At 43.8% G+C, this 18,516-nt stretch overlaps 1 protein-coding gene across 3 annotated transcripts in view; it reads right to left on the reverse strand.

The window, feature by feature from the left end:
- LOC122554404 (uncharacterized) overlaps positions 1 to 18,516 on the reverse strand; it is an 85,471-nt gene that overhangs the window by 13,045 nt on the left and 53,910 nt on the right. For all 3 annotated transcript variants that reach the window (XR_006312986.2, XM_043699369.2, XM_043699370.2), the window contains exon 9: positions 4,946 to 5,102. Coding sequence is in view for 2 of the 3 variants with exons in the window: in XM_043699369.2 (XP_043555304.1) it covers positions 4,946 to 5,102 (157 nt within the window). In the remaining variant the exon portion in view is untranslated. The remainder of the gene's footprint in view (positions 1 to 4,945; positions 5,103 to 18,516) is intronic.

The raw sequence follows: 18,516 nt of genomic DNA on the forward strand, positions 1-18,516 counted from the left end.
CCCAGAGTAGTTAAGGAAGTGTCACTAGAAATAGTGGACACATTAGTGGTCATCTTCTAAGATTCTATTGACTCTGGTACAGTTCCTACAGATTGGAGGGTAACTAACACCTCTATTTAAGAAGAGAGGCAGACAGAAAATCAGGATTAAGGTCCAGACAGCCTGACATCAGTAGTGGAGAAAAAGATTATAAAAGTTATAAAAGATTTAATAGCAAAGCACTTGGAAAAAGATAGCAGGATTGGACAGAGTCAGCAAAGATTTATGGAAGGGAAATCACGCTTGATAAGTCTACTGGAATTCTTTGAGGATGTGACTTGCAGAGTTGATGAGAGGGAGCTAGTGGATGTGGTTTATTTAGATTTTCAGAAAATTTTCCACGAAGTCCCACATTGCGAGATTAATGTGTAAAATTAAAGCACATGGTACTTGGGGGGGGGGTAGAGTGTTGAGAGGAATAGAAAAGGGTACGAACAAACGGGACTTTTTCCAAAAGGCAGGCAGTGACTAGTGAGGTATATTAGGAATCGGTGCTCGGGCCTGAGCTACTTACAATAGATATTAATGATTTGGATGAAGAAACTAAATCTAACATCTCCAAATTTGCAGATCACTCAAAGCTGGGTGGGAGGGTGAATTGTGAGAAGGATGCAGAGATACTTCAATGTCATTTGGTCAATCTGAGTGAGTGAGAAACTGCATGGCAGATGCAGTATAATGTGTATAATTGAGAGCTATCTACTTTGGGAGCAAAAACTGCAAGGTGGATTATTATCCAAATAGCTATAAATTGAGAAAAAGGAATGTGCAATGACATTTTGATGTCCCTGTAAACCAGTCAGTGACAGTAAGCATGCAGGTGTAGCAGACAGTTAAGGTGACAAATGGAATGATGCCTGCATAGCTAGAGAATTTGAGTACAGGAGCAGGGATGTCTATACAGAGCCTTGGTGAGACCATACCTGTAATATTGTGTACAGTTTTGGTCTCCTTATCTGAGAAACAATATTCTTGCTATAGAGGGAGTGCAACAAAGATTTACCAGATTGATTCCTAGGATGGCAGGACTAATGTATGCAAGGTTGAATTAGTTAGGATTACATTTGCTGAAGTTCAGAAGAATGACACAGGTGATTTCATAGAAATTTATAAAATTCTAACAGGATGAGACATGGTGGATGCAGGAACAATGTTCTTGATAAACTGGGAATGTCCGGAATCAAGGGTCATAATCTCAGGATACAGAGTAAATCATTTAGGACTGAGATGGGGAAAACTTTATTCACCCAGAAAGTGGTGACTCTGTGAAATTCACTACCACAGAAAGCAGTTGAGGCCAAACATTGCATGATTTTAAGAACTTGGATATAGCACTGGGCTAAAAGGGATCGAAGAATATGGGACAAAAGTGGGAACTGGCTATTGAGATGGATAATTAACTATGATTATAATGAATGGCAGAGCAAGCTCAAAAGGACCAAATGGCATATTCCTGCCCTTATTTTATATATTAACATATTTCCAAGTCAATTTAATAAGTAACTCAGAGGGTCACTTGCAGGTGTGTGTGCTGTACTTGTCTTTCTAGGTGATCGTGGTCATGTGTTTAGAATATGGAGCTTTGTTGAATTTCTGTCATGCTTCTTATAGATGGCAAATACTTCTGTATCGGTGAGTCAGTGATGGAGGGAGAGAATGTTTGAGAGTTTGAAGTAAATCAACCAGGATGCTCAGTCCTGCTGGTGTTATGTTTCTGGAGTGTTGTTGGAGCTGTATGCATCAGGCAAATGGTATTCCAACTTATCCCTGTCTTGAGTCTTGTTAATGGTAGACTGGTTTCCAGAAGTCTGGAGGTGAGTCAATTGTTGCAAGATTCCTAGACTCTGACCTCCTCTTGTAGCCACAGTGTTTATATAGCTAGTCCAGTTCAATGCCTGGTCAATAGTACTGCAAGACGTTGATAGTGGGGGACTCTAATGGTAGTGCCATTGAATGGCAAGGATGATCGTTACATTCTCTCTTGTTGGAAATGGTCTGGCCAACAGTTCTGTGGCATGATTGTTGATTGCCATTTTGTCAATCCAAACTTAGGTTTTGTTGCATTTCAACATGGACTGCTTAAGTACCTGAGGAGTTGGGATGGTGCTGAACATTGTGCAATCATTGATGAGTGTCCCCATGTCTGACTTTATGATGGAAAGTCATTGATGAAGCAACTGAAGATAGTTGGGCCTAGGACACTACCCTGAAGAACTCCTGCAGAGATTTCCTGCAACCGTGTTAACTGACCTCCAACAACCACAGCCATCTTCCTTTGTGCTAGATATAACTCCAACTTGTGCAGAGCTTTCTCCGATACCCATTGATTCTAATTTTGCAAGGGGTTCTTGATGCCACAGATGGTCAAATGCAGGCTTGATGTCAAAGGCAATTAGTCTCACCCTTTCTCTTCATTTTAGGTCTTTTATCCATTGTTTAGACCAAACCATGAGTAGCCCTGGCAGAACTCACCTGAACATTAGTGAGCAGGGTTTTGCTAAGCAAGTGCTGCTGAATAGTACTGTTCATGACCTTTCAATCATTTTACTGATGATTGAGAGCAGATAGATGTGTAGTAACCAGCCAATTACCACTATTTGGCCTTGGCATTAGAAAGCTAACAAGATGCCCCCAGCAAACTCCAGCCCCATTCCCCAACTCTGCTTCTGCTATGGCACAGCAAGCTTACTGTTGTTTGGCAGAAAATGGCAGCTATAACATGGAGGCTTCAATACCCTTAGAAGTGTGTGCCTTGGCTAATTGAGAAATTCAGACTTTTGTGACAGTGCCTTGCTACATTGAGTATTGTTGAGCTCATACATCACAACTTGGCAATTAGCGGGTGCATGATTGCATGTCTGAATTGGATTATTTCAAGAATGTCCACTTTCAGGTTAACTGTGAATTGAAGACAGATAGCACTGTTCAATCATTTGAATAATAATGAGAGCAAATGGTCCCTGAACAGGGTTCACGTACCGTCTTTGAAAAGCCAATTCCTCCCATTTTGCAAGAAGTTTGTCCCAGTTTCTGACCTTATAATGCAATTGACTCTTTTACTAATGTGGTGAGATTCCAACTTTGTGTGAATGACTTTCAGACTCTGATTCTTGACCCCATTTTCACTGCCATCCCTGTGGCACCAATGACACCCTCGTTACCACTTCAGATGAGCCACTTTATATTAAAATTCATGTACTCTTTTACCCTCAGAGCCCAATATCATGGAGGTCTCTAAACCGTTGCTGGGATTGCACCCTACCCACACGGAGGCCAGAGTAATCATCTCCCTTGAAGTTGTCTCCTCAAAGACACTAATAGGTTTCAGCCTACTATCTGAAATTGCCTCATATAACTGTGACAATTCCTTCACAAACCCAAGTTAATATCTAGATTTGAGCTGACCACAACTTTGGCAAACCCAAGGACCAACCTCTTGAAAGGCTCCTGGCTTGTTGCACCTTCCCCACCCACCTCAAGTCAGTGCTCCATCCTAATCGACCATGGTCTATCCTTTGGACGGATTTTGCAACAGCACCCCAATGGATCAGCAAGTAAGGTTGTTGAGTATAGCATAAAATAAACTGCTTCAACCAAACCTCCAGGGTCTGAGCATGGTCCAACCTAGACTGCAACAACAGGAATCCCCAGATTTGTGTCAAACCAATTTCCTAACCAATTGTGGCCAACCTCCCTGACAAACTGACGTTCACCTTATTCCACAAACACTCCTCTCTTTTGACTTGGGCTTGCTGTGTAGGCTGCTGGCAGAAGCTGCACCTCTGACAGTGGTGCAATATTATGTTGGATAGCAACAACACTAAACTTGTTAGGACTTTTACATGTACTTTTCACTGATTCCTACCTCCACAAGTTCTCTGCCCTTCCCTGTGCGATAAGTTGTATCTTCCTACCTGTCAATGTTTGCTAAAGGAATAAATAAAAGCCAGAAGATGCTTGGGACCCCATGTCTGCTAATGCCATGTCTAAGCTAACAAGTGCTGGCTGCCCAAATCTGTTAAAAGAAGTGATGCCTGTGTATTTAAACAAGGTGCAAACATATGTCATAAGGCTTGATGTCACCTGATGGTGAGAATTTGAAACAGTTGCCATCTAAATACAGAGAATTTAATCACAAGGGTTATCTTGATGACAAAAATCTGATTTCTGAACTCTTGACAGATTAAGGCATCATGCTTGCAATTCATTTTGCAGGAAAATTGCTCCTTTTAGGTTTTCAAGGGTGTACACACATGGTTCTCAACAACACATTCCACCAACCCAATTTTCTCCCCATATTGGTACTGATTCATGTTAGAGATTCATGATTTGACATGCACTTACACATTTTTAAACTTTGCCCTCGTGATTATTGTTCAACGCAAAGTTTAGACAGTCAAGATTGTCAGATCATACAAATCTGGAGGTAATCACAGACACCTACATTAATTCAATTTCCAGAAATTGTTCATGAACAGCAATTCAGTCATGAAAATCATACCCAGTCTAGAGGGCAATACTACCCTAGCTGAGATCAGCTAAGTCATATAAATTAATGAATAATCTGGGACCTTCTTGATTCTCGAGTTAAATTGTACACTGCAGCGTACTAGTCGGTTCTGATATAACTCAATAGTTCCGTTCTCGTGCAATCTCACTTTACAAGAAAATTGTGCAATAGTCACACCGCTAAAACTAATGGGGTCACAATCTCAAATGGGGCCATTATAGCCAATACAGATAAGGGATGTTCACATTCTATAAATAACGGTCTAAATTCTTCAATAGCGGTAAAGCCAATTCATGTTGAAGAAACTCACATTATAACAGAACTGATTGTATTTGAGAATCTATTCAGTGACAACATCAAACTATGATACTGCTGCATAAACCATCTCTGTATTACCTTAGATAATGTTCCAGCCATGGTAACATTTGGTCGTGTGTTTTGAAGAAATACGATAGGAATGTCTCTCTGGTCACAAAGTTGCACAAAATGACTGCCTTTTAGTGAAGCATTATGAGTGAGTTCTCCATTGTTGGCCACAATTCCAACAAGATGACTGAAAAATAAAAAAAAAGCTAAGTTTGGGTGAAGATTTGTAGCTCGAGTGCTCGTTGTTGTGGTTCTGTTCGCCGAGCTGGAAATTTTTGTTGCAAACGTTTCGTCCCCTGTCTAGGTGACATCCTCAGTGCTTGGGAGCCTCCTGTGAAGCGCTTCTGTGGTGTTTCCTCCGGCATTTATAGTGGCCTGTCCCTGCCGCTTCCGGTTGTCAGTTTCAGCTGTCCACTGTAGTGGCCGGTATATTGGGTCCAGGTCGATGTGTTTGTTGATGGAGTTTGTGGATGAGTGCCATGCTTCTAGGAATTCCCTGGCTGTTCTTTGTTTGGCTTGCCCTAGACACCTAGACAGGGGACGAAATGTTTGCAACAAAAATTTCCAGCTCGGCGAACAGAGCCACAACAATAAAAAAAAGCAATAATATTTACAGCCTATTAGCACAACATATGAGTACTCAGCCTGAGAAGTAACATTTATAACAGTAGTAAAATATTTAAATTAATTTTAGTGACATAGTTACATAAAATAGATATTCAATGATTATTTATAGATAGTTATTACTGATATTTACTTACATGCAATATTAGACTGATACCATGCCACCTATTCAATACTCTCTCATAGCATCTCCACTTACCATGAAGGGATCATACAGTCATACAGGAGGGAAACAAACCCCTCAGTCCACGCTGACCATGTTCCCAAAACAAACTATTCCCACTTGCCATAGTCCTCCAAATCTTTCCTGTTCATGTCATTTAAATGTTGTAACTGTATCCACATCCACCACTTCCTCTGGCAGTTCATTCCATGTACAAACCACTCTGTGTGTAAAAAAAGTTGCCACCCGTGTCCTTTTTAAAACTCTCTCCTCTTACCTTAAAAATATGTCCGCTAGATTTGAACTTCACCAGGAAAAAAACCCTTGCTATTCACCTAAACTTATGCTCATGATTTTATAAACCACTGTAAAGTCACCCGTCCACTTTCTACGCTCCAGTGAAAAACATCCCAGCCTATCCAGTCTCTCCTGATAACACAACTACTCCATTCCCAGCAACATCCTGTAAAATCTTCTCTGATTTAATAATATCCTTCCTATAGCAGGTCAACCAGAACTGCACACAGTACTCCAGAATAGGTCTCAGCAATATCCTGTACAACCTTAACAATGACATCCCAACTCCAATACTTAAAGGTCTGAGCAATGAAGGCAAGCATGCTAAACACTGTCTTAACCATCGTGTCTACCCGTGATGCAAATTTCAATGAATTATGTACCTGAAACCCTAGGTCTCTCTGTTCTACAAAACTACCTAGGCCTGACCATTAATTGTATAAGTCCTGCCCTTGTTTGTATTACCAAAATGCAGTGCCTCACATGTATCCAAATTAAACAGCATGTGGCACTCCTCAGCCCATTGACCTAATAGATCAAGATCTCTTTGTAATCTTCGGTAACCTTTTTCACTGTCCACTATACCATCAATTTTGGTGTCAACCACAAACTTTCTAGCCATGCCTTCAATCTTCTCATCCAAGTTATTTATATAAATAACAAGCAAAAGTGGGCCCAGTACCTTTTTTTCTTTCTTACCTATGATTTAATGTGTGGTAGCAACTCCCATGCAGCTATTGTTTTTACACGTTCCTAATCAGTGTACTTATCCAAATGTCTTTTAAATGCTATAACCGTGTCCTGCTTTATTGTATAATTCATCAGAAGTAAGGTAATACTTGTACAAATGTTTTCCAATTGGTATCACTGTATATCAATCTGGAGTAGAACCCAGGCAGATCCTCCAATAGGATTCTGATAATATTTTTGACTAAACTGTAGCAAAAGAAGCTACAAATGTTAGATTTATAAAGGGTACAAAAAGATATTAAAAGACATGTAGCAAACCATTGCATCAGACTTCAGAGCGAATTAGATGTTTTGTAATTCTCAAAGAAAATGCCACCACTGGCCTATTGGTAAAGCACTGTGTTGTGCAAACAGAAGAACTGTGAGATTCCATTATTAATTTCTAATGAATAAGCTACTCTGACTAGTTATTACAAGTGGCCTCAGGACTATTATGTTCATGAAAAGAACAGTCAGTCAGGATTTCTGTCAATGTTTCCTCAACGTTGTGCCATCACCTAGTAACCTGCAAGTCCCCACACAGTTCATGCAATTGTTGGAACCTTTAAATTACTGAGCACATAAATATTTAAAGAGAATGTGCACTTAAATAAGTCACTTATACACTTCCGAAAATATTAGAGCAATCATTGGTCCCAGTCCTGAACGTTCTCCAGTGGCTGCCGACTAGAATATGCATTTGGATGTCAAACAAGAACAGGTGAACAATGCACCCCATATAAGGTCATACATATAGCTGAATCATAGCCACTTGTACAAAGTGCTGTATAGTTGCTCCTAACCATAAATTGTACCCAACCAAGATTGAACAAGAGATGGGGGAAAGTGAAAGTTAAAGGAAGAACAATACAATATGAATGGGTGAATGAATGACTGTTAGCGTTGTGAGCACTACATTGAAGTGTCAACCTACAATGTGGATTCAAGAATGTAATTGGAATATACGACCTTCTGACTCAGTGGTGGGAGTGATATCACTGAGCCAAGGCTGATGCTTCAACAATGGTAAATAGTCTTTACTGAAATGATATAACTCTTCACTTTAATTATAGTATTCATAATAACCTTAATCTACTCAGTAAAACAGTTAAGCAAAAGCGCATTATTACTAAACAATGTAGGACCATTGTATTTAATGTCTAGTAATACAAAGAATTCCAAAGCGATTAAGCAAAGCTTCAGTCATAAAATGCAGACTTAACTGCAACGTGCCTGTTGCACACCAAACTTTTCACCTACAAAATAACTTGAGTGCTGTTTCATCTACACAAAATAAGGTTCTTGCATTTTTGCCTTTTTAGTTCATACACTCTCAAAGAGAGTGCTGTATCAACGTTTAAGGAGTGACGTAAACTGAGCCGAAATCCAGGACCATCATGGGTTATCTGATTATAGGAGAACCAGTTACAAGGTCTAATTTGCTTGCCTGATCCTTACATTATAGCATTATAGAATGTTACATACAGTAGGCTGTTGTTTGGCCCATTCTGCTGGAGCTGGCTCATCAAATAGCTGTCCAATTAGTACTACCTGCTGCCCTTTCACCACTGGCCTGCTAATCTTTTCCCATGCAAGTATTTATCCAATTTCCTTTTGAAAGTGCTATGATTATGCTTCTATCAGTCTTTCTGATGGAGAGATCCAGATCCCACCTTGAACAAAGAAAAATATCTGTTCTTATGACGATAATCCTAAATTTCTGCCTTGAGGTTACTGATCCTTGTGTCACTGGATATGATTTCCCCTTATTTACTCATTAAAATATTGTGAACAACACTATTTCATTTTTCTTCACGTGCTTTGAGGATAGCAACTGTATCTAACCATCTCCCCTTGTCATTCAATGGCATCACCATCACTGAACCCCACACTAACAACATCCTGGGGTTACCATTAGCCAAAAACTGAGCTGTCAGCCGGATAAGTACTGTAGACACAAGTGTAGGTCAGTGTCAAGTAACTCACCATCTGTTTCCTCAAAGCTTGTTTACTATTTTAAAGGCACAGTCTGGAGTGTGATGGAATATTCTTCACTTTTTGAGTGCTGGTCCAACAACAGTCAAGAAGCATAACAGCATTCAGGGTAAAGCAACCCCATCCACCAATTTCACCATTCATGCCCCGCACCACCAACACACAGAGGCAGCAGTGTTTAAGAGCTGCAAGACTGCACTAATTCACCAAAACTCTTTTAACGTATCTTTCAAACATGTGACCTCTACCAACCTAGAAGGACAGGAACAGGAGATGTATGGGAGTTTTACCAAATGCAAGTTCCCGTCTAGGTCTCTATTCCTTGCCATTCCTTCACGGTCTCTGAATTACACTTTTGTACCTTTCTTCCCAATAGCACCGTGGATGCATCTACACCACAAGACGTGCAGCAGTTCAAAAGGGCAGCGCACTACCTCCTGCTACAGGGTTATGAGCGATGAGCTGGCATAGCAAATTTGACTTTTAAATACCAGACAATATAATGTAGCTCTCTGGGAGCTTAATTTATTCTAGGTATGATGTATTTTCAAATTCATATTCAATTCCACAGCTTCCTTCCATAGACTTTACAATATCCCAAAATGAAACTGAAATATCTAGCCATTAAATGTTTGCATTTTTCCTCTTATGTAGTTTTGTAATCTTGCCAAATGCAATGTCTTATATTTGGAAATCGATAACTTGAATTTATGTAATGCCTTTCACATCTTGAAACTGTCTTTAGGAGGTAATTATCTCCTAATTTTTTGACAGTTTTATATTAATTAAAAGTTAGCATTTCCACAATTTTTTTGGAATAAATGTATATTGTGCTCCGTGTGCCTCCTGGTTTCTTGGTCAAAAGGATTACCATTCCCAAAACAACATCTGACATTATTGGCTTATTTTCAAGTATGAAACAAATGGATGAATTTTGGCAAGCTATCACGTTACTGAATGCTAAATCTCATCTTGCACTCAACTATTGTCTCATTTTCCAGGCATCACTGGATTTCAATTTTGCTACTGAGCATTGGTGGCGGAAGGAGCAAATGCTTGGGGATGTGGTGTCAATCAAATTGGCTGTTTTTCACTGGATTGTGTCAAGTTTCTTGTGTTATTGGAGTTGCACTCATCCAGTCAAGTGGGGAGTATTACACCACACTCTTGATTTGTGCCATGTAGACGGTGCCAGACTTTAGGGAGTCAGGGGGTGACATTATCACTAAGTAGCCACCTTATTGATATGGGGAGTCTAGTTGAGTTTCTGGTCAATGGTAACCCATAGGATATTGATAGTGGGGAATTCAGTGATTGTAACACTCTTGAATCTCAAGGGGTGGAAGTTCAATTGTCTCTTATTGGAGACTGTTATTGCCTGGTATTTATGTGGCGTGAGTCTTACTTGCCACTTGTCAGCTCAAGCCTGGATATATTGTTGAGTGTAATTATTTTTATACAAAAGTATTGTATAAAAAGAATATTGATTTGGCTCACCAATATGATATCAAAAATACATAATTAACATGCAGATTTAACTGCAATGACAACTACCTGATAAAAAAAAATATAAGATTACAGATCTCACATTTCCCTATTGGCAGGTCCATATAGGGAAGGAAAGTCTCATCTTTGACCCCCAGCCTTTTCAAATTGTCTCACTGTGCAATACTAAAGGTATGAATTAGGCAGCAAGTAACTAGCTGATGCTCCCATTTCTGATCAACATTTCTTGATTTGCTAAAGGTGGACATATGGAGTCAACGAATGAGTATAAAATTGGACTGAGCTGTGATATTACTATTCACAACTCTCCCCCTGACAGAAATGATATGCCTAGAGTCACATGAGTGCAATCATGAAATTAGCAGAAAGTCAACAGCTTAAGGGATGAGACAACATCACTGTGTGAAAATATTTGTAAAGTTTGCTCGCTGAGCTGATAGGTTTATTTTCAGATGTTTTGTCGAAACTTTATTGCTGGAACAGCACAGCAGGTCAGGCAGCATCCAGGGAACAGGAGATTCGACGTTTCGGGCACAGGCCCTTCTTCAGGAATGAGCAGAGAGTGTTCAGCAGGAGAAGATAAAAGGTAGGGAGGAGGGACTTGGAGGAGGGGCGTTGGAAATGTGATAGGTGGAAAGAGGTCAAGGTGAGGGTGATAGGTCGGAGTAGGATGGAGGCGGAGAGGTCAAGAAGAAGACTGCAGGTCAGGAAGGCGGTGCCGGGCTGGAGGGATTCGGCTGAGACAAGGTGGGGGGAGGGGGGATGAAGAAACTGGTGAAGTCCAAGTTCATCCCCTGTGGTTGGAGGGTTCCCAGTCGGAAGATAAGACGCTCCTCCTCCGACCGTCGCGTTGTTGTGGTTTGGCAGTGGATGAGTCCAATGACCTGCATATCCTCGGTGGAGTGGGAGGGGGAGTTGAAATGCTGTGCTACAGGGTGGTTGGGTTGGTTCGTCCGGGTGGCCCAGAGGTGCTCTCTGAATCGCTCCGCAAGTAGGCGGCCTGTCTCCCCAATATAGAGGAGGCCACACCGGCTGCAGCGGATGCAGTAGATGATGTGGGTGGAGGTGCAGGTGAATCTGTGGTGGATATGGAAGCTTCCTTTGGGGCCTTGGAGAGAAGTGAGGGGGGAGGTGTGGGCGCAAGTGTTGCACCTCCTGCGGTTGCAAGGGAAGGTGCCGGGAGTGGAGGTTGGGTCCGTGGATCTGACAAGGGAGTCGCGGAGGGAGTGGTCTCTACGGAAAGCTGATAGGGGAGGGGAGGGAAATATATCCTTGGTGCTGGGGTCTGTTTAGAGGTGGCGGAAGTGACGGCGGATGATGCGCTGTACATGGAGATTGGTGGGGTGGTAGGTGAGGGCCAGTGGGGTTCTGTCCTGGTGGCGGTTGGAGGGGCGGGGCTCAAGGGCGGAGGAGCGGGAAGTGGAGGAGATGCGGTGGAGGGCACTGTCGACCACGTCGGGGGGGAAATTGCGGTCCTTGAAGAAGGATGTTTTGTCACCAGGCTAGGTAACATCTTCAGTGCGCTTCCGTTGAAGTGCTGGTGTTCTGTCCCGCTTTCTGTGTGTGTGTCTTGGTCTGTTAAGGTGGGTGATATCATTTCTGGTTCTTTTTCTCAGAGGTTGGTAATTGAGTCCAAATCGATGTGCTTATTGATGGAGTTCTGATTTGAATGCCAGGCCTCTAGGAGTTCCCGTGCATGTCCCTGTTTAGACTGTGCTAGGTTGGATGTGTTGTCCCAGTCGAAGTGTTGTCCTTCTTTGTCTGTCTGTTTGTAAAGATACTAGTGATAGCTGGTCATGTCTTTTGGTGGCTAGTTGGTGCCCTGGTCCTTCTAGGGCTTTCCTTTCCTGTGTGTTGAGGGTGTTCCCTTCTTTCTTCCTGATTAGTGTTGATGCTACTGTCTGCCCGATTGTCTGCTGGGTTTCTTCTGTGAGTCCATTGTCTTTCAGGGTTGATTCCAATGCTGCTAGGAAGTTCTTTTTGTCTGCATCTCTGTAGTTCATCCCTCTTACTCGGGCGGCTTTTTCCGTGTCTGTTAGTAGTCAGCCTAACAAGCTCTTAATCCAAGCTTCTGAATTGTCTGTGTTGTTCCTTTATGTGAGCTTGTCCAGTTTTTCTTGTAGGGCTGGTTCTTATTTTGCTTTGGTCTGCTGTTGTTTGATGCTGATGGCTCATCTAACGTGTTTTGTCCATTCCTGGTCAGTCACGTTGGTGTACAAAGCTTTTGTGCCTAGTAGAAGACTCATTCCACTCCATCCCTGCACTACTAGACAAACTAAGGACACAAACCAGATAGCACCAAATCCAGCAGCAAGGGCAGCATCCTCAAGCTCACAGACCTTTGCCTTACTATCCACTTCACCTTCAACGACAAGACCTACAAACAAATCAATGGAACACTCAATGGACATACCCCAACAGTCCGGATTCCTCAACCGTTCCAGTATCTTCCATCAGCCCCCAGAACCACTCAGGCGCCATTACCCACGCAACCGCTGCAGCAACCATGATGTCACTTCCGCCCCCACCGACCATGCAGCCTGCGTGATCGCTGTCCAGACAACCGCCTCCACGATCGCCAGGAAGACCATCGCCAAAAGATTTGCGGCCGTCGCGGGGTCAACAGCCACCAGGAACAACACCGTTTCTGCCATCGCCGCAACCACTTCCGCCCCCAGAGTAGCCGTCGCCGCATCTACTTCCGCCCCCAGTGACGCCACTCACCTGCACAACGACCACGCTGCATGCATCTCCGCCTCCACGCTGATCTCCACCCCCACGCCCAACTCCACCCACACGCCTAACCCCGCCCCCACTCCCAGCTCCGGCCCCACACCAGGTCCTAGCTCCCAGCCCTGCCATGTTTTCACCATCTCTCCAGACCTCCCTCTCTCTGAGGATGAAAGATCAGTCCTCAGCAGAGGCCTCACCTTCATCCCCCTACGCTCCCGGATTAACGAGTTCAACATGCGGCGAGACATCGAACAATTCTTCCGCCGCCTTCGCCTCCGCGCCTACTTCTTCAACCAGGATTCTCGCCCACCTCTGACGACTCCTCTCCCGCCTCCAACACACCCCATCCACCTGGACACCCTATGCTGGCCTCTTACCCACCCTCAATCTCTTCATAGCCAACTGCCACTGCAACATTAACCGCCTCAACCTGTCCACCCCTCTCACCCTCGCAATGTGCAGCCCTCCACTCCCTCCGCTCCAATCCCAACCTCACTATCAAACCCGCAGACAAGGGAGGCGCGGTGGTAGTTTGGTGCACCGATCTTTACATTCCTGAGGCTAAACGCCAGCTCGCGGACACCTCCTCCTACTGCCCCCTTGATCATGACCCCACCTCCCACCACCAAACCATCATCTCCCAGACCTCATCACCTCAGGGAATCTCCCATCCACCGCCTCCAAGCTCATAGTCCCACAACCCTGCACCACCCATTTCTATCTCCTGCCCAAAATCCACAAACCTGACTGCCCCGGCCGACCCATTGTCTCCGCCTGCTCTTGCCCCACCGAACTCATCTCTGCATACCTCGACACAGTCCTGTCCCCCTTAGTCCAAGAACTCCCCACCTACGTTCGGGATACCACCCACGCCCTCCACCTCCTCCATGATTTTCGCTTCCCTGGCCCCCATCGCCTTATCTTCACCATGGACATCCAGTCCCTATACACCTCCATCCTCCATCACGAAGGCCTCAAAGCCCTCCGCTTCTTCCTTTCCCGCCGACCCAACCAGTACTCTTCCACTGACACCCTCCTTCGACTGACTGAACTGGTCCTCACTCTGAACAACTTCTCTTTCCAATCCTCCCACTTCCTCCAAACCAAAGAAGTAGCCATGGGCACCCGCATGGGCCCCAGCTATGCCTGCCTCTTCCTCGGATATGTGGAACAGTCCATCTTCTGCAGCTACACTGGCACCACCCCCCACCTTTTCCTCCACTACATCGATGACTGTATCGGCGCTATCTCATGCTCCCACAAGGAGGTTGAACAGTTCATCCACTTTACTAACACCTTCCACCCCGACCTCAAATTTACCTGGACCGTCTCAGACTCCTCCCTCCCCTTCCTAACCTCTCCATTTCTATCTCGGGCGACCGACTCAACACGGACATTTACTATAAACCCACTGACTCCCACAGCTTCCTAGATTACACCTCCTCCCACCCTGTCCCCTGTAAAAAGCCATCCCATATTCCCAATTCCTTCGCCTCCGCCGCATCTGTCCCAGGAGGACCAATTCCAATACCGAACAACCCAGGTGACCTCCTTCTTCAAAGACCGCAATTTCCCCTCAGACTTGGTTGACAATGCTCTCCATCGCATCTCCTCCATTTCCCACTCCTCCGCCCTTGAACCCCGCCCCTCCAATCGCCACCAGAACAGAACCCAATTGGTCCTCGCCTACCACCCCACCAACCTCCAGATACATCGTACCATCCTTCGTCATTTCCGCCACCTCCAAACAGACCCCACCACCAAGGGTGTATTTCCCTCCCCTCCCCTATCAGCATTCCGGAAAGACCACTCCCTCCGCGACTCCCTCATCAGGTCCACACCCCCCACCAACCCAACCTATACTCCCGGCACCTTCCTCCACAACCGCAAGAAATGCAAAACTTGTGCCCACACCTCCCCCCTCACTTCCCTCCAAGGCCCCAAGGGATCCTTCCATATCCGTCACAAATTCATCTGCACCTCCACACACATCATTTACTGCATCCACTGCACCCGATGTGGCCTCCTCTACATTGGGGAGACAGGCCACCTACTTGCGGAACGTTTCAGAGAACACCTCTGGGACACCCGCACCAACCAACCCAACCGCCCGTGGCTGAACACTTTAACTCCCCTCCCACTCCGCCAAGGACAAGCAGGTCCTTGGCCTCCTCCATTGCCAGACCATGGCAACACGACGCCTGGAGGAAGAGCGCCTCATCTTCCGCCTAGGAACCCTCCAACCACAAGGGATGAATGCAGATTTCTCCAGCTTCCTCATTTCCCCTCCCCCCACCATATCTCAGTCCCAACCCTCGGACTCAGCACCGCCTTCTTGACCTGCAATCTTCTTCCCGACCTCTCCGCCCCCACCCCCTCTCCGGCCTATCACCCTCACCTTAACCTCCTTCCACCTATCGCATTCCCAACGTCCCTCCCCCAAGTCCCTCCTCCCTACCTTTTATCTTAGCCTGCTTGGCACACCTTCCTCATTCCTGAAGAAGGGCTTATGCCCGAAACGTCGATTCCCCTGCTCCTTGGATGCTGCCTGACCTGCTGCGCTTTTCCAGCAACACATTTTTTTAAATCAATTGGACAACCATGTGATCACCAATACCAGGATTCTTAGCAGAAGCAGCGATGCAGAGACTAAAACGAACAGTCCTCCCCACGATTCAACCCAAACTTTAGGTCCACTATGTGGATGACATCTTTGTCATCACGAAACGGAACAAATTAGTGGAACCCTACAACATCCTTATGGCATAAATTTCACCAAAGAGGAAGAGAACAACAGGCACCCCTTCCTAGAATATGTAGTGGAAGGAAAGTCCCAGGAGAACTGCAGACCAGTGTCTACAGGAAAGCAACACAAACTGACCAGATACTCAACTACAGGAGCAATCATTCCAACACCCACAAATGGAGCTGCATCAGGATATTATTTAAACAGGCCACAGCACGCTACAGCACCAAGGAACTACGAGCAGCTGAAGAAAAATACTTATACAGCGAGTACCCGATAAACACAATCTGCTGATTCTTAAACAACAGACCCAAACAAGAAGACACAGCACGCCCAGAGACTCTAGCCACACTATCATACCTCACAGACATCTTGGAGAGGACTACCAGACTACTCCAATCTCTTGGCATCATGGTAGCCCACAAACCTACCAATACACTGAAACAGCTACTGATGAACTTAAAGGACCCTGTATCAACAACCAGCAAATCGAATGTCATATACAAAATACCCTGCAAGGACTGTAACAAACACTACAGCAAAATAGCCACCAGGATAGACGAGCACCAAGTAGCCACCAAAAGACATGATCAGCTATCACTGGTATCCTTAAAAACAGACGAAGGAGGATACCACTTCAACTGGAATAACACATCCATTCCAGGACAGGTGAAACAGAGACATGCATGGGAATTCCTGGCATTCAAACCAGAACTCCATCAATAAGCACATCAATTTGAACCCAATTTACCAACCTCTGAGAAAAATAACTGGAAATGATATTACCCACTTTAACAATCCAAGACTCATTCCACTCCATCCACTCCACCAAGATTTCCTAAACATCATCAAAGACACCAAGATAGAAGAGGACAACGTCATGGTCCCCTTCGACGTAACGGCCCTATTCACATCAATTAACAGAATTTACAGATTGGGACAGAACACCAGCACTTCATCGGAGGCTCACTGATGACATTATCTACCATGGTGACAAAACATCTGAGAACAAACTGACAAGCTCAGCGAGCACTTACAACCTGAACCTCAACCTGAGTGACAAATCGTCTCAAAAGTCGGATTTACAAAGACAAATATTTTAAAATTATGACAAATCACAGTTATTAGTTGCACCATCAAAATCTTTTAAAGAATACTTTCCATAAAGATGAGAAATCACTAGAAAGTAATTTCAACTAGGTAATGGCAGTGCTAAGAATTACATCAGCATTATCCAGTGCAATTTGTTTTCCCTAGCAAGCATTGTATATGCTTTATACTTTGCTGTTAAAAGCCACCACAATGAAAAAAATAATACAACATTAGAAGAAATATATTTGTTTCAGCCTAGTCCTAATAATCCATTTTGGATTTCTGTCAATCTAACTTTATACACAACCAGAAATTATAATCGGTTTAAACTAATCAACCACGGTTCATGAAGTCTGGCGTTTAATTCTGGAGATTAGATCCTCTACTAATTATCAAAGGTTCATTATCTTATGGTACATTTTGCTCTTATCAAACACAATCCTAAATTATTACACAAGCTTTCATTTGTTGAGAAATTAAGGTGAAGGGCCAGGGTCCACAGTGCTGGTCGAAAAACATTGTAAAAAGACAAGGTTTTTTAAAAAAAAAGTAATAACTAGGTACCAAATCAGAGTTTCAAAAGCCTGAGGCTTAAAAAAAAGTCAAAGTCAGGAATTCCAGTTTTGGGCAAAATAAAGTGGTAGTATGAGTCTTAAATTCAATACAGTAGGATATTAGGAAGTTCAAAAAGTATTGTGTATTTCATGGGCTTAAGAAGTTTTCAAGGACTATGTTGTGATTTTTTGTGCGTTACTTTTTAGTTTTCACTCTCACTAATTTACTAAGCCATGCAGATTCATAGTCACAAAACCTCCACGTCTATGTTGACATATGGGGTTTGTGAGCTCTCACAGAGGCAGTATTAGAACAATTCTTCAATAGCATCCAAAATCATCACCTGCTTTTAAACTTAAAGCCATATTAGACAAGAAATGTATTAATTTCTGAGACACTGCAATATTTAAATTGGTACAAGACAACACATCTTAATTAGCAATCAGTATTTTTTTAAAATAATCACCACACACCCAGAAACAAAATGCCATCACACTAAACACGCTTTGCAAAGACTAGCGAGGTCAGAGGAAATACATAACCATTATAAGTGCACAAAGTTAAAAAATTGTCACTGAGCAGTTACTATATATTGGATCCCCAATCTCAGATTTAAATTTAATAATTGATACTGTATATTTTCTCCCATGTATTAGCACCTGAACTTAAGCAGCCTTAAGACATTCCACGTGCCCAACCATACCCCACCTCACACAATTCTCACAGACTCCCTTTCTCTCCACCCAACTCACTGCTCTTCCCTTCCCCTCCCCTACCCTCCAGTATCCCAATTCCAGTCCAACACAACAACTCAAGTTTGTCTGGCTCACAGTACGACCTCTCACCTTCTTGCTGCCCCTTCAGTCACAGGCTGTTTCACTCCCACACAAGACAGAAAAGCCAGTGCTCGCGCGAGCAGCTCCTTGAATCTTACCATTATTTTGATGGCTCCCGTAACAAAGTCACCTGTCCTATTTATCTGAATGCTGATAAACACAGAGACTATGAGGGGTAGGCTATTCAGCCCTTCAAGCCTGCTCTGCCACTCAATATGATATGGCTGATCCTCTATCTCAATGGCATATTCCCTTGTTCTCTCCATAACCCTTGATGACTCTGAATTATATACATTTATCTCTTACTTGAATATATTCAGTGACT

The sequence above is a fragment of the Chiloscyllium plagiosum genome, unplaced genomic scaffold (assembly GCF_037043375.1).
Source record: "Chiloscyllium plagiosum isolate Xiang-an unplaced genomic scaffold, Cpla_swu_hap1 HiC_scaffold_9, whole genome shotgun sequence".
Taxonomy (NCBI): domain Eukaryota; kingdom Metazoa; phylum Chordata; class Chondrichthyes; order Orectolobiformes; family Hemiscylliidae; genus Chiloscyllium; species Chiloscyllium plagiosum.